Source organism: Armigeres subalbatus, chromosome 3 (assembly GCF_024139115.2).
Source record: "Armigeres subalbatus isolate Guangzhou_Male chromosome 3, GZ_Asu_2, whole genome shotgun sequence".
NCBI classification, from domain to species: Eukaryota; Metazoa; Arthropoda; class Insecta; order Diptera; family Culicidae; genus Armigeres; species Armigeres subalbatus.
In genome coordinates, this window is record NC_085141.1 from 146,151,742 (window position 1) to 146,172,703 (window position 20,962).

General features: G+C 38.4%; 1 protein-coding gene across 2 annotated transcripts in view; it reads right to left on the reverse strand.

The window, feature by feature from the left end:
• Positions 1-19,076, reverse strand: part of LOC134227610 (zinc finger protein rotund) — a 571,062-nt gene extending 551,986 nt beyond the window's left edge. Inside the window, exons 1-2 of one of the 2 annotated variants that reach the window (XM_062709225.1) lie at positions 17,909-19,076; positions 17,489-17,647 (exon numbers count right to left, since the gene is read on the reverse strand). In XM_062709225.1, the coding sequence (XP_062565209.1) occupies positions 17,489-17,617 (129 nt within the window). In that variant the 5' untranslated portion in view covers positions 17,618-17,647; positions 17,909-19,076. Of the gene's footprint in view, positions 1-17,488 lie in introns of both variants that reach the window. The other variant, XM_062709226.1, reaches the window with a different exon arrangement.
• Between the last annotated feature and the right edge of the window lie 1,886 nt (positions 19,077-20,962).

A 20,962-nucleotide genomic window follows, 5' to 3' on the forward strand; every position in this document is an offset into this window, starting at 1 on the left:
GAATCCTTGGGGCGGTCGCAGTGTCGATATGAGATCAATTTGGTTGTACTTATGTGGTGATAGTGGATTGAGCGCTCGTCTAAGTCCATGAGGGCGGGCGCTGTGTCGATATGACTTCCATTTGGTTGCACTTATGTGATTATAGTGGATTGAGCGCTCGTCTGAGTCCATGAAAGCGGGTACAGTAGTATTTGGAGTTCAATTTGGTTTCTCTAAGGAGATAACAGATTGAGCGCTCGTTTGAATCCTTTGGGGCGGTCGCAGTGTCGGTATAAGATCAATTTGGTTGTACTGCTCGTCGGAGTCCATGAGGGCGGGCACAGTAGCATTTTGAGTTCATTCAGGTTTCTCTAAGGAGATAGTAGAATGACTGCTCAATTTGGTTGTACTTATGTGATGATAGTGGATTGAGCGCACGTCTGAGTCAATGAGGGCGGGCACAGTAGCATTTTGAGTTCAATTAGGTTTCTCTAAGAAGATAGCAGATTGAGCGCTCGTTTGAATCCTTGGGACGGTCGCAGTGTCGATATGAGATCAATTTGGTTGTAATGCTCTTCTGAGTCCATGAGGGCGGGCAGAGTAGCATTTTGAGTCCATTTAGGTTTCTTTAAGGAGATAGTAGAATGAGCGCTCGTTTGAATCCTTGGGGGCGGTCGCAGTGTCGATATGTGTTCAATTTGGTTACACTTATGTGTAGATAGTAGATTGAGCGCTTGTCTGAGTCAATGAGGGCGGCAGTAGAATGAGCGCTCGTTTGAATCCTTGGGGGCGGTCACAGTGTCAATATGCGATCAATTTGGTTGCACTTATGTGATGATAGTGGATTGAGCGCTCGTCTGAGTCCATGAGGGCGGGCGCAGTGTCGATATGAGTTCAATTTGGTTGCACTTATGTGTTGATAGTGGATTGAGCGCTCGTCTGAGTCAATGAGGGCGGGCACAGTGTCGAAATGACTTAAATTTGGTTGCACTTATGTGATGATAGTGGATTGAGCGCTCGTCTGAGGCCATGAGGGCGGGCACAGTAGCATTTTAAGTTCAATTAAGTTTCTCTAAGAAGATAGCAGATTGAGCGCTCGTTTGAATCCTTGGGGCGGTCGCAGTGTCGATATGAGATCAATTTGGTTGTAATGCTCTTCTGAGTCCATGAGGGCGGGCAGAGTAGCATTTTGAGTCCATTTAGGTTTCTCTAAGGAGATAGTAGAATGATCGCTCGTTTGAATCCTTTGGGGCGGTCACAGTGTCGATATGCGATAAATTTGGTTGTACTTATGTGATGATAGTGGATTGAGCGCACGTCTGAGTCAATGAGGGCGGGCACAGTAGCATTTTGAGTTCAATTAGGTTTCTCTAAGGAGATAGTAGAATGAGCGCTCGTTTGAATCCTTGGGGCGGTCACAGTGTCGATATGCGATCAATTTGGTTGCACTTATGTGATGATAGTGGATTGAGCGCTCGTCTGAGTCCATGAGGGCGGGCGCAGTGTCGATATGAGTTCAATTTGGTTGCACTTATGTGTGGATAGTAGATTGAGCGCTTGTCTGAGTCAATGAGGGCGGCAGTATCGATATGAGTTCAATTTGGTTGCACTTGTGTGATGATAGTGGATTGAGCGCTCGTCTGAGTCAATGAGGGCGGGCGCAGTGTCGAAATGACTTAAATTTGGTTGCACTTATGTGATGATAGTGGATTGAGCGCTCGTCTGAGGCCATGAGGGCGGGCACAGTAGCATTTTGAGTTCAATTAAGTTTCTCTAAGGCGATAGTAGAATGAGCGCTCGTTTGAATCCTTGGGGCGGTCGCAGTGTCGATATGAGATCAATTTGGTTGCACTTATGTGATGATAGTGGATTGAGCGCAAATCTGAGTCCATGAGGGCGGGCACAGTAGCATTTTAAGTTCAATTAGGTTTCTCCAAGGAGATAGTAGAATGAGCGCTCGTTTGAATCCTTGGGGCGGTCGCAGTGTCGATATGAGTTCAATTTGGTTGTACTTATGTGGTGATAGTGGATTGAGCGCTCGTCTAAGTCCATGAGGGTGGGCGCTGTGTCGATATGACCTCCATTTGGTTGCACTTATGTGATTATAGTGGATTGAGCGCTCGTCTGAGTCCATGAGAGCGGGCACAGTAGTATTTTGAGTTCAATTTGGTTTCTCTAATGAGATAGCAGATTGAGCGCTCGTTTTAATCCTTGAGGCGGTCGCAGTGTCGATATGAGATCAATTCGGTTGTACTGCTCGTCTGAGTCCATGAGGGCGGGCACAGTAGAATTTTGAGTTCATTTAGGTTTCTCTAAGGAGATAGTAGAATGAGTGCTCGTTTGAATCCTTGGGGGCGGTCACAGTGTCGATATGCGATCAATTTGTTTACACTTAAGTATGTGATAATAGTGGATTGAGCGCTCGTCTGAGTCAATGAGGGTGGGCGCAGTGTCGATATGAGTTCAATTTGGTTGCACTTATGTGTTGATAGTAGATTGAGCGCTCGTCTGAGTCAATGAGGGCGGGCGCAGTGTCGAAATGACTTAAATTTGGTTGCACTTATGTGATGATAGTGGATTGAGCGCTCGTCTGAGGCCATGAGGGCGGGCACAGTAGCATTTTGAGTTCAATTAAGTTTCCCTAAGGCGATAGTAGAATGAGCGCTCGTTTGAATCCTCGGGGTGGTCACAGTGCCGATGTGAGATCAATTCAATTATTTTAATAAACCTAAAATGTATTTCTTATTTCAGCAATCGTACACTACTTTTTAATAACATTTACTAACCGTCTCATAATTTTAATCCACAATAAATAGAAGTAGATTGTTAGAAACCCGGATAAATTAAAAAAAAAGTGATATTGTAAAGACCTCAGCTATTAGCAGCAGGACTTTGCGATTTCGTAGAAACTTCTTATAGTTGGGAAAATCATATTTGAAAAGAATTTTTACCTCTAATTGAATATTAAAAGGTTTTCTGGACTTGAAGATACAAAAGTTGAAAGTTTAATCATACATCGTGGAACCAATGCTAACAGAATCCTGAATTGGCATCAAAACATTTTCACTTGGTTGAAAACTACCAAAAATATGTGAAGTGTGATAGTACGGTCTTTTTGTTAAAAAAAAACACGTTGGTGACATAGGAGAAGGGGGTCAAAATCTACAAAAAATGTGGATTGCCCTAGTAATTAGTAGAGACATAAGCCATTCAACTAATTCCTTCATAAAAATAATTTATTTTTGATTAAAGAAGTTATGAAAATTTTCAATGAAATTGTTATGCGGATACATTCAGTACAAGCAAGCATGTATATATTTTCTACATTTCTTCCGAAAAAAGGCACAATTTCCATCATGGTATACATGGCCAAACCCCCCATAGATAATTCTCATTGCCACATGGTTAAATTCATCTACCCAAAATGAAGTTCAAACAAGTCAAAATTAAGTTCAATTCCCTTAATTCTAGATCGTTGCTGGGGGATGCCAAATTTTAGTCGAATGGGTCAGCCTGAGCTTTAATATTTGATTTTAGTATTTGATTTGAGTTTGCGTTTGATCATGTGTAGAAAAGTATCTGAATTCTAAGTTGTTTCCACCTAACGAAAGGTTTGAATAGGTTCAAAAAACCTAAGTTTGAGATAAACCCCTTCAACCCAATTTTTAATTCCCCATCGAACTACTATCGTTAGGTGGTTTACTTTTTCTGTTTCTGATATCATCGGGTGGAATGAGACAACTAAAACAACTCAAAATTTAGGTTGTTTGATCGATCCGTGTATAATAACCATATTTCATCATATAGACTAACGCAAAATGAACTCCCCCAAGAAATTATGACGTTTGAGCGGGTCGCATAATGAACGCAAAATGAACTTTTGTTCGAGAAGACGACCCGCTCAAATGTCAAAATCCATCGGGTGAGTGAATTCGATGAACCCCTGCATAAGTCTATTGCTTTTGGAAATGTTAATTTAAAATGAACAAATCTATTTAACAAGAAAACAAAACCTTTTTTTTTCTTTATTTTTGTATCTTTATTAAGAAGACTTTCAGCCCTAGGCTGGCTCGACTCCAATAAATCTTTCTTAAATTCAACTACATGTAAAATGTGAACAGTACTGCCCATGATATCATGATTGACGTAATAACCTTTCAAAATTTCAGCTAATTTAACTTACTTTCGCATTTACTACGGTAATTCAATCGTTGTAACATCGACAAGTTGCATGTCTCAAACCTCATTTAAGTTTTTACGGGTAAATTGTTTAGGATTTGCGATATTTGTCTTCAAGTAATTCCAAATATCAACTATAAAATCATGGGCAGATTAAGTACCCAACATTTTATATTAAATATTCAAAAATAGCAAAGTTATTTAATCATCGTACAATGTTCTGTGAAATTGTTCTGAAACATACCAACAATCGAGCGATCAGAACCAATTTCCAAATCGAATGTCGAATGTCGGTGGTGTATTTTCCTATAAATTTTGACTCAAAGCCCCATAAAAACATCCAATCAAATGCGCAGCTTATGCTCCAAGCGATTGAGCTTAAATTTTGAGGGATTGATATTCTCACCATAAGACACAATCCAAGAGGGGGAGCGTGGAATTCGACATCTTTTTGTTTCCTGGGCGAGTCTACTGGATACCTTGCGTGGGCGCGGCGTTCATAGTGACTTGAGCGCTTGCAAGAGCCCTATGATGGCAAACACAGCACGAGTTTGAGTCTAAATATGTTGCACTGAGACGTTCATAGTGACATGAGCGCTCGCCAGAGTCCCATGAGAGCGGACACAGCATGAATTTAAGTACAAAATTGTTACTCTGAGACGTTCATAGTGAATTTAATACCTAATTTCCATAACGACTTATCTGCTTTTGTAAATAAAGATCCAAACGTCGATTTGACGAATCTGATGGCACTTGGTTATGGGGTTGGTTTACGTGGGAGTGCCATTAGATTTGTCAAATCGACGTTTGAATCTTTGTTTACAAAACCAGATAAGTCGTTTTGAAAATATGTTATTGAATCGAGTGCCCCCCAGAGTCCCATAAGGGCGGACACAGCATTGTTACTCTGATTCGTTCATAGTGACTTGAGCGCTTATCAGAGTCCCATGAGGGTGAACACAGCATAAGTTTGAGTCTAAATCTGTTGCATTGAGACGTTCATAGTGAATTGAGCGCTCGCCAGAGTCCCATAAGGGGAAAAACAACATGAATTTGAGTACAGGATTGTTACTCTGAGACGTTTATACCCAAGTAGCATTTTAAGTTTTATAACGCTCTTGTAGACCATAATTTACTCTATAAGAGTGTTATTAAACCAGTATAAAACCAAAATGTTACTAGGGTAGTGAATTGAGCGCTCGCTAGAGCCCCATGAGGGCGGATACATCATGAGTTTGAGTTCAAAACTGTTGCCTTGAGACGTTCATAGTGTCTTGAGCCCTCGCTAGAGCTCCATGAGGGCATGACTCAGATTCGATTTGATTACAATTTGGTTACTCGTAGGTGCTCATAGTTAAATGAGTGATCGTCTAAGTCCCATGTGGGTGGACATGAATTTGATTTGAGTACAATTCGGTTACTCTGAGGCTTTCATAGTGAATCGAGCGATCATCTGAGTCTCATGAAGGCGGACACAGATTCGATTTGCGTACAATTTGATTACTCTGAGCCTGAGGTGTTCATTGTGAAATGAGTGATCATCTGAGTCCCTTGAGTGGGCGGACATAGATTTGATTTACTCTGAGGCCTTCATAGTAAGTTGATAGAGCCTTTGAGTTTTGTAGTGCGGACATAGAATCAATTTTAGTACAATATGTTTGATTCGAGGCATCCATAATGAGCTCAGCGAACGTCTGAAACCCATGAAGTTAGACACAGATTCGATTTGAGTACATTATGGTTACTCTGAGACCTTCATTGTGAGTTGGGCGGTCTTGTGAGTCATGTGAGGGCGGCCTTAGTAGCAATTGGAGTACAATTAATTTGCTCTAAGGCATTCATAGTGAATAGTTTGTTTTGGTCGATTGATGAACATTTAAAATTAAAATTTAAGTCGGTACACCTTATTAGTTTTCATTTTACCGTGACACACCACGATAACAAATTAGTCTTGGCTTAGACAACGCACAGCACTCTCATGCAACACTTTTGTTGATTAGTGATAAATTTATTAAAATCTTTTTACTAGAGTAGGAATCAAACCGACATTTCTCAGCACATGCCACTAGACGATTGAAGTTACCCAGAAGCATTTTAAACGTCCAAAACACATGGGCGTAAAACTGTTATAATGAAGTAAAGCTTAGGAGTTTTGTTCTATTATTGGCAGGGGGGTTTTTGTCGACCGAATTTTATGAAATTTGGCCACAATATTCTTTGATATGCAAAGAATGTTTAGGCCGAATTTCAGCATAGTCAGTCATAAAAAAACCCCTGCCAGTAATAGAACAAAACCTGCCAAATCCGTCATTCCCCCTACCTAAATTTGTGGAGACGAAACTTAAAAAAAAAGAAAAAAATGTCGGGTGCAGGTGAAATTCAACGGACGTGGACGTAAAGACATTTGTTCAGTTTGTTGAGCTGAGTCGATTGGTATACAATACTATGGGTCTAAGAGCCTTTTATAAAAAGTTCGTTGTCGGAGTGAAATGATAGCCTTTCTTTACAGGGAAATTTTGATCAGAGTGCAAAATTTTCCTAAAAGCATTGCAAATTAGTGAAAATATCTTCAGAAGTTTCGATACTGGTTTGAAGCTATTTCAAAAAGGCATTCTAAGTTGGCGGTATTTCCTTTAGAAAATGTTTTGATAATATGAGGTAATTAGAAAGGCTAGCTTGTCAAAGTTAGGCATTTCGTATGAAAAACAACCTTTGTTGAGGCAGTCATCAATTCGAGGCGCGTAGGACCTCTAAATTAAGTAAAAGTTTTCTATAATTTTTTTTTAGATAAAAATACATTGGTATTAAATGGAGGCGATTTAAATAGACAACAAAAACTTGACTTGAACAGAGGGCGGAGTAATCAAGAAAAAAATAATCAAATATTCAATACAAAGTACAGTTGAAATTTCGACCAATGTTTTACTCATCAACATAATTGTTTTTGAAAGAAGTCGGCACATAGACCTGTAAAAATCATAATACGATGCAATCAATGAGTTTAGAAAGCGAAATTTCATTGGTATTTTGAAAACTATAGGAGTTCCGTTCCATCACAGTCTATATTTTGAAGATCCTATTTCATTAGAATTTCACTTTCATTCTAACATGCCAATTGAACTCGAGCAAAAACGATGCACGCGCCACGAGTGATCGATTGGCCAACTAATGATTATTTGAATTGACCAGTAAATCAGTAGGGGAAACTGGACACACATGATCCCCGGGGACACATGATCCCCCCATGTTTTCTCGAAAACTAATCACATTTTTATACCAGTGATATGTGCAAACGAATCCGTTAGATAGATTATTGAATCTGAGTAACATTTGATATTAGTTACTTTATGTATATGGATTTTACAGAGGTTTTATTATTTTAGCATTCTCAATCCTTTTTTTCTTCAAAGGAGAAAAGTTTAATAACTTTGAATATGTCCAACCAAAACGTACCAAATTTTACTGGACAAAGATTTATTATAGTAGAATTGAATAAGTACATTCAAATAACTATTGCTTATTTCCCATTGAATAAAAAAACAAAACAAGATAAATACTCAACATGGACACACTTGATCCCCCACAGTTTGGACACACTTGATCCCGATATTGCATATATTAGGGCGTTTGTTGTATACCGTCGCATATTATTGTATTGTATGTAACTAGTTGATCTGTTAAAATTATTTTCTAGTTGAAAAGTATAAATAAATTTTATTTCTCTTTAATTTTGTTAATCAGAGAATACACGCGCAATTTGAATTTCTCAATAGCCTTATTTCATTAACCAGAACAAAGTGTAGTTGAACATACTTTGTTTTGATTAGTTTTATTAAATGCATTTTAACATTATTTTCAATGAAAAAGAGTGTAAATTAAGCTTTGAAAATACTCAACAAATCACAGGGCTTAAAATCAGTATTGTTCGATCTGGTATTAAATTATTTCCGTTTGAACAAGGAGAAGTTTGCTTACAATCACCATTTATTTGTATAAAGAATTTTTAATAATAGTCTCATTCAACATCTTTTGGTCAGTCGTTTAAGAGAAATCGCATTTGTGTAATAATAACACGCACTACAAAAATTATGATACGTGATAGTACCATATTGATGTATGAAGTCATCATCCTGGTATGATCACGGTTGTGGTATTGGTAGTAGTCTGGCGATCTCGATGTACCGTCGTCGGGGGAGGTAATGGGTCAAATAGGGGTGAGAATGGGTCACTGTTTCAGCTACTTGATGATTATAGAAGATTGAATGCTTGAATGAATGAAAGATTGAATGATTATAGAATAGATTGAATGCATCTGAGGGCAAGAAGATCAAAATATAAGAGACCTCTTTGAACAATTTAATAGAATAATTAGATTCCAAAATTATAAAGATATATTTATGTATCGATCAACCATTTTTGGTATCATCTGTATCAATCACAAAGAGAGATCCTCTTGGGAACATCATGGTTGTCGTGATATGACCACTGTCTGTTAGTGAAGTGAATGGTTTGCAGATAAATCATCATCACCATGCCAATTTTGTTGCTATAGCAGACATTCTATCTGTCACTACTACTCTATTCGAGAACTAAAATACTTGTCTTGCTTAATACCCACAATATTTAATTTTCGCACGACTAATATTACGGCAGACTTTGAAGAATTATTAGGATTTGAAGCTAGACCAATTCAACCTTCATTAGACTTGGAAGAACCTAAACATGTTCAGGTCATAAAGGGATCAATTTCCCCCTATATGGGGATCAAATCTCCCGCAAGTTTTGAAAATGCTAAATTTTCTATCTTTCGGCAAAATCGATTTTTTGGTAACTTTCATGGACAAATAATTACTTCCAATGACGTTTTTGAATAGCTTATTAAGTTCTTTATCAAATCCATCAAGAAGCGTGCAAATCGGTGCATGTTACATCGAGAAATATCCTAAACAAAAAGTGGGGATCATGTGTGTCCAGTTTCCCCTAAACGATGGGAATTTGAGGAGTGTTATGTCTGTTTGTCTGTGCTTTACATATGAATGCTTGTTTATGCAGATGTATATGCCGCATCGAACTAATATCTGGTGTTACTCTGGCGGTATTACGTATTTTGTTTGATCTAGAATAAGTATTAAATTGAATTTATTCACATTTAGGCGTGGGGCGCAATTTTCAAATCTAAAAAGTTTGATGGGCGGATTTTTCAAGGGGCGCAAAATTTTAAATGTATGAGTAACCAGCTCATGATTTGCCATGACAGCACTGCGTTCAACTGAATTGGTCATTTAGGATATTTTTAAATTATTAACGGGAGAATCTTTGTGCTTCGCCTAAAAAAATTAATGAACTTTCTTATAAACTTTTTCAAGTTTTTCCAGAATATTCATTTGGATTTTTTTTTCAGATTTTCCACAGGAACTACTTTCAAGTTTCGAGAACTTTTTAGAATTACCAAGAGGAGCCCTTATTGGATTTACCAAAGAAACTGTTTGGAATTGACGTGAGAATCTCTTCAGAGTTTTCACGGGAAGTTGTTCTTAATTTCTACAGGAAAATATTCGGAATATCCACGGACAGTTCTTATTGAGTTTCTGTTGAGTATTCTTTGAAATTTATAAAGAAAATTGTGACTGGTGAAAGGGACGCTTTAACGTTAACTTTGTCAATCTAGATTATTTAAGACGGCTATTTTTTTATCCTTAATAAGAGTGATTTTTTCACAGGGAGAAGTTCATCATTAGACGGCTAGTATGACATAGCAAATATTGAAATAACGGAAAAATGCTGAAGATTTTTTTTTATTTCTTCAGAAAATTCTTTCTATTTTCGATAGGAAATTCTTGGGAAATTCCATTGACCGAAAGCGCCGTTTGCTAGTAGGTGTCATCATGGCCGAAACGATCGTTGGCTAAAAATGCCGTTTAGCTGAAACGGTTTTTTGACAGAATGGTCAATTTGGCCGAAAACGTAATTTGGTCCAACGGGTCTCACGGCCAAATATCAATGACACTGAATCACGGACTGAACGGGCAATATGGTCAAAAATGGTCACTCGTTTGGATAAATAGACTTTTTGTCAATTGACCATTTAACAAAATTCAGTAGCCTCTCTATTTTTGAGTCGATGCTGACCCTTAGGCCAAAAGACATCTAGCCAAGTACAATTTAGCAAAACTAAACATTTAACGGAAACCGTTATCAGGTCAAAACTGGTTCGACCGAAAATGTAGTTTGGCTGAAAGCAAAAGTTATTTGCCCTAACAGCTCATTTAGCTGAAAATGACGTTCGGCTGAAAAAGTCGTTTGACCAAATATGGATCATTTGACCAAAAGTGCTAGAATTGTCATTTGGTAGAAAAGCCGTTTGGCCCAAGAATGTCCTTTCTGCAATCTTACTTCCTTCTTTGAAAAGTGTCGTTCTGCTCAATTGATCATTTTCCCAAAAAGACGATCAACCGAATAGGTCATTTGCCAGAAAATCCCATTTGACCGGAAGGGTTGTTTTGCAGAAAAGACATTTTCGGTTTAAATGATAATTTCTACCAAACAGCATTTTCGATTAAACATTAAAATTAACATTTCGGCTGAATGTCCATTTTAGCTGTATGTCGCTTTCGGTCATATTACATTTTTGGTCAAACCATTTTCGACCTGATAAGATTTCCGGATAAATGTTCAATTCGGCTTAATGGGATTTGGGTAGATGACTTTTGACTTAAAGGCCAGTATAGACTTGAAAAGTAGAGGTTACGAAATTTTGTTCAAAGGTCGTTTGATAAAAAGGCCTTTTCAACGTAAATGTCATTAGGCCAAACGGATTGATATTTTTGACTAAATTGGCATTCGACGTGACGCCGAAAACGCCGCCGCCGCCGCCGACCAAAATTCTGACAAACGCCACCGACGAATATCGGACCGGCGCACACCTCTATCTGTTAAATTATTATTATTTGTTTATTTTTATTGTTCGTAGCTGTTCCGTAAATATCGTCTGTAATCATAAATCTAACGTAGTATAAATGCATTTTTGAACTTAAAGTCTCTACAGACGTGTAGTGAAAAACCCCTGATTAATCCACTTAGCGGTGTTGGTGCCTTTCTCGAGTAAAAAAAATACTAAAAAAATATGAGTGAGTGTTTTTTAGCGTGTTTTGCTCATAAAAAATAGTATTTTGACCATAACTTCTGATCCCATAGTCCGATGTGGCCAATTTTCAATAGCAAACAATATGACAGGATTCCCCGTCGAATGGAACTTGTCGCAAATAATTCGGTCAATGCTAAGTTCCAAAAAATGTGTCTACAAAATTTTGTACTCATACACACATACAGACATCACCTCAATTCGTCGAATTGAGTCGTTTGGTATATAGCACTATGTGGTCTCCGAGCCTTTTACCAAAGGTTTGGTGATCATATAGCCTTTACGTATACTTAGTATACGAGAAAGGCAAAAATGTGGCGATGGTATCCGAGACGATTTTTCGAGATCTATTTGTTCAAATTGTTTTGTTTTAATGAAACAAACTATAAAATCATAATGTTTAGATGTGACATTGATGAAGGTTGTTAATTACCCTGCTGAATCGCTTATGTGCTTGAGTAACTGGCTGGTACAAATGCCTTTTGGTCATTTTTCAACATATCGGGACCGATTTGCGATTTGGGCGTAACTCATTTTGTAAACATTGGAAGACGAATTCCAGCTACAGCAAGCATTTCCAGAGAAAACCACGGCATGTATCCGATAGAATAGGCTTTCCTCTACCAGGTAAGGAAATTAGTTTTGGAGAAAAACTCTTGCACTCTACGGAATAAAAAAAACCCAGATTAATTCACCTAGCGGTGATGATGCCTTTCTCGTGCGGTAAAAAAAAGTATTTTGGCCATAACTACCAAGCTTATTGTCCGATCCGTCCAATTTTCAATAGGAAACAATGGGGCAGTATACTGCGTCGAATGCAGCCTGTTGTGAGGGAATCCGTTTAGGGTAAGTGCATTAAAAGTGAGCTAGACTTTTTTACGCGCTTTTTTATGAGGAAAAGTATTTTGGCCATAACTTCCAAGCCCATAGTCCGATCCGGCCAATTTTCAATAGGAAACAATGGGGCAGTATACTGCGACGAACGCAACCTGTTGCGAGAAAATTGGTTGAGGGTAAGTGCAAAAAAAGTGAGCTAAACTTTTTGCTCTTTTGGTGCGCACATACACACACACACACACATACACACACACACACGCACACACACACAGACATCACCTCAATTCGTCGAGCTGAGTCGATTGGTATATAACACTATGGGTCTCCGAGCCTTCTATAAAAAGTTTGTTTTTGGAGTGAACATATAGCCTTTACGTATACTTAGTATACGAGAAAGGCAAAAACAATGTTTGTTTACAAAATAAGTTACGCCCAAATCGCAAATCGGTGCCGATATATGATGACCATAATTAGAGAGAATTTTACAGGTCAACTTTTTCAAAATAAACAAAAAACAATTTGTGTTGATGGAAGTTACGATTTAAAACTTCTAATTTATAATTACCGTCAACTGGGGGGAACCTGATCATTTTTAAGACAAAACATGCAATAACAATGTGTGTTTACATTTTAAATCGAAACAAATATTTTCAAAACATGTACTGCTATACGTTGCAATAATCAACAACTTTAGTTTTCTAAAATGCGTTCGCATTTATTAAAATAAATTAAATTATCACACAGTTTTTGAGTAATCTGGTTTGGGGTGAAGTTGATCAAGACAGCTCTACTAAAATCATTATGACCTAGTAGTCAAAATACCCTACGTTATTTGTATAAATGTTGAATTTACTACGTAAAGAAGTCTACGAAGTCAATATTTGAAACGAAAATAGCGTCATTTATGACTATCTCTCACTTTCTTCCACAAAATACATTTTCATAGTTATAATCGAAAAACTCGGATTTCTACCTAGCGGTAACATTACTTGAACGTAGAATACTGTTGACTACCGTTTCATAAAAAAATTTGGCACTTTTGACTGACACTTCAACTGATCATCTTCACCTCAATGATCATCTTCCCCCCAGTTGACGGTACACGTAAGTACAAAATATAATACCCCCACACCAAAAAGCTCGAATTGAGACCCCCGGCAAGAATGTTATCGATCATTTAGTTATCTGCGTTTCATCATTTAGTAGTTTGTCAATAACACATTCCAGAGGCTAATTTTTAAAATGTGTTCTATGGTGAACTTCTAGTTCGAAGGTTTTTCTACAACTCTGTCTAACAGTTCGTTCATATAGTATGAGTTACTGCAACTGGCGCCTTAACTCCGTTTATAGTGAAATTCAAACATCGACCTGTTAGGCAGAGTTGTAGAAAAACCTTCGCACTAGAAGTTCACCATACAATACCTTTTAAAAATTTAGCCTCTGGAATGAGTTAATGACAAACTACTAAATGATTGAACGCAGATTACTAAATGATCGATACCATCCTTGCCCCCTGGTAATGGACACTCAATTCTCAGCCACTGGCAACACATGATAAAATAAGGAGGATACTTAACAAATTACTACGTGGCTGAGAATAAATAAGTGAATAAACAACAAGTAAGGAAAAATACGAACAAGACAAAAATATATCTTAGAAATGCTTCTAGTGGATCGAATATCCTTTTAAAGAAGCATTTAATTTACTACTATTAATAATTATTAAATCTATATACATAAAAATAAATTTCTGTCTGTCTGAACCTTATAGATTCCGAAACTACTGAACCGATCAGCGTGAAAATTTGTATGCAGAGGTTTTTCGCTCCGGGGATGGCTCTTATGATGGTTCGAGACCCCTCCCCTCTTCGGAAGGGGGGCTCCTATACAAATGGAACATCAATTTCCTCATAACTCGATAACTATTCAAGCAAATATAACCTAATCTGGCATGAAGAGGAAGATATGTTTCTGTAATGGTTCGACCCCCCCCCCCCTCTGGAAAGGGGGGCTCCCATACAAATGAAACAGAAATTTCTGCATAACTCGAGAACTAATCAGAGAATAAATCAATTTTAGGCGAAACGAAGTTCGTCGGGTCTGCTAGTATGAATATAAAATTAAATTTAAATTAGGAACAAAAATATCTAATTGTTTGATGACGGTTTACGAAAAAGGAAGACAAAAAACATGCTGAAGATTAAATTAATAAATTTGAAATTAGGTGTTTTAAATAAGATTTTACTTTAGTTTTGAAAGAAGAACAGTTTGTTACTTGCTGGCAATCTGGCAGGTCCGATGAAGGAAAAACGTTTTTGCCCAAAATTAGAGTTAGTTATGTCACGTGATGGCAATGACAGTGAATCGGAAATAAAAAAGCACATTGCCGTGCCACCACTGTCAATGAAAAAGCAGGGGTCTGCGAAGCGGCCATGTTTCTGATGCCAGCATCAAAATCATCGAATTATTTAATACGAAGGCGTAATCATAATCGTTGAAACCTGCCATTAAAAATATATTTAAATATCATAATATTTTGGCGAAGTAGAGCACTTAGTGCCGATTGAAATATGAAAACTTATTAAAGACATCAATTTTTTTTTTGAAATACATCTCGCACTAATACTTTCGCACAATTTCTTGAAAAATGATGAAAAATATTTACGTCTATTTAGAAAAAATCACTTCGGAATAGTGGTTTGTTTACAAAGTAGAATTTTCAGTGGAAAACCCAATTTTAATAGAACAATGGGAAACTCAAAGATGTTGACTATTGTCAAACGTAGTGGGTAGGATTGGGGGTGCCAGATACCTGTAAAAAAGTAAAACGTTCAATGTGATTGGGGCGGGTGAACGCATCGCGTTATTTCGTCCATTTTTTGTCATTTGCAATATGTAACCTCACGATTTTGGAAAGGCAAATCTCGATATTAGGAAAACTGACGAAGCTGAAAATGTGTCAGCAGCATATTTCGAGTAATATATTTCGTTTTGTTTTTATTTATTCTGCATTCCTGACTGTAGCAATCACAAATGCCAATTGATCTCACGTGCAGCTAATTGTATTGAAGGTAACTTTTATAGTTACAAAAATAATTTAAGAAGTAATTTATCATGACAAATAAAACGAAAATCGAAAAGCTTTACACCCCAGACGGGTTTAATCAAGGCATGGAGTGCCCTAATAAGTTCGTTTTGTAAATATTATAGTATCTGGAATTTATAACTTGCTTCAAAAGGGTTTTGACAACAACCAGAGGTGGAACAAAATTCATACTAGTTAAATGCTTTTCCCAAACTGAAGAGCATGACTATCGTCGTAATAAAGCCACAATAAATATCATCGAATGCCAAAGTGCTGTATGAATGTTACTTGGGCAATCTCCCCTATTTACAAAAAAAAGGAAATTAAATATTTCTTCAAACTGCTTAAAATATTTCAATTCCGAATTTTATGGAATGAAGCTACCGTGCTTCCATGGAAATACTACAGAAAGAATTAAGGACAAGCCTCCCGGAATCCAAAACTATTTTCACTCACGTGTTTAAGGGCACCGCACTTAATACGGAAGCATCACACAACTGTCATTTTTAATATTCCAGCTTAATTAGCTGTTTAATTACGACTATTGACGTTCATTATAACAAAATGGCGACAGAATTTTTATGAAAACCAAAAATCTGACGGTAGTCAGCTCAATGGTTTTCATGCAAACCCGAATACAAACCTCGATAATTTTCCAGGGTTGCTTCATTGCCGTTTTAAGCCTATTATAAAACCTCTTCATGATTACAATTCTTTGTGAAAGAAGGCCTTCGGCTCTATTACATGCAGCCCAGTGGCAGAGACGGAAAACACTTTTTCGTCGAATGGGCAACGATGCCAGATCTATGGAAATGGAAACTCTTGACCGATCTACGGATCCGAAAAGAAATTTACGGATGTTGGTAATTCCATACGAAAATTAGTGTTTTTTTACGAATATACGGAATATCAACCGTCTAGAGCAATTTGTTGAAATCCGATGTATGCGGTTGTGACATGTGCGTGTGGAAAAATGTAAAAATTCTTCCCTCCTTCACTTTCTTATAGAAACCATAGACATCGTGAATTGTTATATTTATATGATTATTTATCGCATCTCTTCGCAACAGTTTCATGAAGATCCGCAATCAAATTAAATGCATGTATTTAACAGTATTTCACATGTATGCGCCTCATTTCCCAAATCAAAATCAAATTAAATATGAACCCGGCTCATAGAACATGATCACCATTGGCAGACATCGAATTGTTTTTGGAAAACACCCACGATTCTTATGACCGGGATATGTTTTAACTGTCACTTTTAAATTTAATTTGTTTTAATTCGAGAAATGCGACTCATGCTGCAGATATTTTTTTAATGTTAGCTATTCTCGTGTGCTCAAACGAGTAATGACACTTAAAGACCGACCGACACTTAATCACAATTAATTGCATATTATTTGGCAACTAGGCCACAAGAAAATATTTCTTTTGTCAAATATCTTGGCTGTGCATATGCACAGCATATGTTTCGAAATGGACAAATTGAAATGAAATTTGCGAATAAGAATCCACGTGTCTCGGAGGGACTCGAACCCTCAACCTAATACTTTCTAGATAGGCGTGATAACCGTGGTCTTGTTTTGTAGGGGTTACCACGCCTATCTATAGAGTAGGAGGTTGAGGGTTCAAGTCCCTCCAAGACACGTGGATTCTTTTTCGCAAATTTCATATCAATTTGTCCATTTTGAAACATATGCCGTGCATATGCGCATCCAAGATATTTAACAAAGAAAAAGATATTTTTTGTTTTCAAATTTAGAATACAGGAATTGAAGTATTTTTATAATGCAATAACTACATAAGTTAAAAGGGCCCTCCTTAGCCGTGCGGTAAGACGCGCGGTTACAAAGCAAGACCATGCTGAGGGTGGCTGGGTTCGATTCCCGGTGCCGGTCTAGGCAATTTTCGGATTGGAAATTGTCTCGATTTCCTTGGGCATAAAAGTATCATCGTGCTAGCCTCATGATATACGAATGCAAAAATGGTAACCTGGCTTAGAAACCTCGCAGTTAATAACTGTGGAAGTGCTTAATGAACACTAAGCTGCGAGGCGGCTCTGTCCCAGTGTGGGGATGTAATGCCAATAAGAAGAAGAAGAAGACATAAGTTAAAAAAAACTAGAAGAGAATTTTGAAAGTTTTCAAATTTAACAGTGCCATGCTCCAATTTCATGTTTTTAATTTTTAATTAATTTATTTCTAGCATTTTATTAGTTGGCAAAGTGTAATGCTGTTCAATACCTGTTCATGTTTGAAACATACCTTACTATGAAAATCCAGCATACAATCACTGTAGCCGACCTCTGTCTTGATGGTAGTTGCCGCCGCTCCTGACAGAGGGCTGCAAATCTGTCCAACACTTAGCGGCGCCTCTCTATACCACGGATACATATCTTGACACTGGGCCCTCAAGGTGTTCTTCTGCTACCACAACAAACCGTAAACAATAGCACATCATCAGCAGGGTTCACGCGTAAATTAATTGAGGGTAAGCTATCAGCGCACTTCCTCATTCACCGATTGTAAACCGCTCGCAATTATGTTTACTCAACAGTGTCATCGGAAAATGCTTCCACCAACGAGACCGTTGATTAATCAGGGGAAAGTAGGTACTGTCACTCTGTTGGAACCATCGCCACGTCTAGTCGCTAGAACTAATTGATTTGCTTCCTGTGTGCTCACCAGCAGTGCACTTGCACAAACACTTCTAATTCGTGTCGTCGGTCATCGCACGTCACTCAGCTGTGCTTCCGATAATTTCACCCAACATGCGATTCCGTTATTATTTCGCGTTTCTGTTATTATCAATTCAGAAGCGAGGCAGGGCGAGTGTGTGATAAAATCTCAGATATTCAAAGTAACAAGGAATCAATTCAAGTCCCGTACCGATACGGCGCCCGGGATCCTACCACGTTCAATTTAATCACGTTTTATGAATGAATCGCAGCAAAATTCACTCGTCTCCCTCGCACTTATTCACCATCAATCGCACTTGGATGTCGCCTCCGAACCGGCATACATCGATCAGCATTATTGCACGAAATCGATTGCTGCGGGGAATAAAAACTGATTGACACAATTATCATTACACTTTTTGTTCACTAATGGTGTTTACATTTTTTCTTCCAATGCACTCTCACTCACTTGTTTCTTTCCACTTGTTCCTCTTCGCTTCAGGAACCGCTGATGCTTTCACGATTGTCACACATACAATCTCGCACTCACGTATGCTTCACCTTAGACAAGGCTCATTAATTTCGAGGCCAGTCGTCCGTCAACCATCCCTACGCCTCATAACTCATTATCGGTAATTGCGACAAAAATTCACTAATATTCCGGACCCCCGAACCGGTCGCCGAGTATTTTTCGACTGTCGAAAAAATTCCTCCACGTCCTCGCGAACAAAAAAAAACGGAACCACCAAAACCGACGCAACAAGAAAATCAACGCGCTCGCCACCTCCGTCGTAGCAGTCGTCGGCGTCGTATTCGATGTCCTCTTGGTTTGACAAAACAAAAAAGACTGCCTTGATGACCTTTTTTCTTCGCTTCCGAAACCGGGAATGATCTGGCCGTTTTTACACTTTTGGGGCTATCTCTCGCCTCACATGGTCAACCGCGCGCGCTACCGCCAAATGACGAAGGCCGAACAAGAGAAGGGACAGCAACAGCTACCGTACCACTATCAACGGGCGAGTCTTCTGCGGAGGAACGTCCGTCCACGAGTGTGCCGTTTTTTCGTTCTTGTCTTCCGCAACGAGCGCTCGTCTTCTTCACTTGCCGCACTGAACCGGACCGGGTCTGCCTTCTTTCCTACCCACAAGGAAACGGACGAAGGGACGGAAAAAGAACGAACGCAGCAGGACGGAAAAACACGTCTACAACACTTCGAAATAACGAAGCGAATCAAGTTATTTGTTGATAACGAGTAGTTGCAAACTTCGAAAGAAGTTTCGATAGCTGATTCCCGCTCTCTCAATGACGATGCTCCCCACAGGCACCGGCATCACGATGTGGATTCACTTTTTGCGCGCTTCTCTCTCTTGCGACGAGTTAGAACCGCGCACATATCTAATCAACACGCTGCACAACATGCATGGGAAACCGTTGTAAGGTTCCGCGAGAGCTGGACACAGGAGAGAAACTGGAGCATCGAGCTCTCCTTGCTCGCTTTTGACTCGCACCGGGGCAACAACACGTGACTCGACAACATCCTCCATGCAACGAGGCAGCATGGTTCGCCCGGCTGGTGGGGGGAGTATCACGCGAAAAACTGAAGAACCACCTGCTGTCTCGTTTTTTCGTCCATGTTTTGCCATGTTTTTCCGTGCCGTGTGAGTGGCGGACGAGTCAACATTTCCCGCCCCAAACGCGGATGGGTTAGTGTGTGGTTGTGTCGCGTACAGCGTGGGGCTCGGTCGTCAGTTGAGCTCGCTTGATTTATCAGAGCTGGATCAGTTGGCGCTCAACTACCGAAGCGAGTGGGACACATTGCGTTGGGCGACAACTGTGACGCTGAAGCATTTGCCGTCGGAATATCCATTGATATTGAGCGGATGCTGGAATAGCAACGCAAGTGGCAAGAGAGTGTTTGTTTAGTTTATCTATTTTTGATAAAATTGTTTTGCAGAGGATTGTTTTGCGCCTCATAAAGTGTTAGACAGCTAATAAATTAGGGTCTCAACACTTGTTAATCTATGATTGTTGCGCCCTAGGAACTTGTGTTAAAAATGTCTTATATTATGTTCTGTGCATAATAGTTCCAAAGTTCATAAAACATTCTAATTAGACAATGGAAACGTTATAAAAGTGTTGATTGTGAATTCTAATTATTTTAAATTAAGTAAAACTTGCATAAGAATAACGTTTTAAAATGTGTATTATGTTATTCTAAATCTATATCATTGCCCTATGATCAGTCAATCTCGTAACCAGGGATGCCACCTTTTTTTTCGAATTATATGGTATTGGCTAAACAAAAACGGTTTCATCCGGATTGCTCAAAGCTGTGTCAAAATATGCCAACATAATCCATATATATTTTTGGTTAGGTTGTGCGAGTGCGAATATGATAATCATAGCAAATTGTTTCCACATTTTGCTTGAGTTCATACCTGATAGATTTGCAACATTCTATACTGCTTTTTTACCTTGGCCAAATCATGGAGAAGAGCACATGTCATTTAAATTAGGAATACACCCAATTTTTTTGCACGGTGCATTCTTTAATTCCCCGGTTAATTTGATTTTTCACAGCTTTTTAAATACCACCTGATTTTTTTTTTGATTTTTTGTGATTTTTTTCATGGGGTTAACTCATAGTTTCATCAGCACTAGAGGTCGTAATTAACTAAAACCCACCCGTGTAAAAAAAGAACCGGGTCTATGCATATTTTTAATATTCATAATCATCGGGAAGAAAATGTTCGACAATTAAATTCAGAAACCTTATTTCATTTAGTTTCTTTATTATTATTAGAGATAAGCAAAAATAAAAATAATTATGCATTCAGCCTTACAAATGATGACAAACACACACAACTGTTTCATTAATAGAAAGAGGATATGATTTGCACAAAGTTAATTACTTAGAAACTGGTGCACCATGCGTCTCCATCTGCCGGTATGCTTCTATAATGATGCACATTTAACATATCCCTATCCATCCAGCTCCGTGATAGGCTCAATATCCATGAAAAAGACTGAAGGAGGCATGAACTTATCCGATTATTGAAAT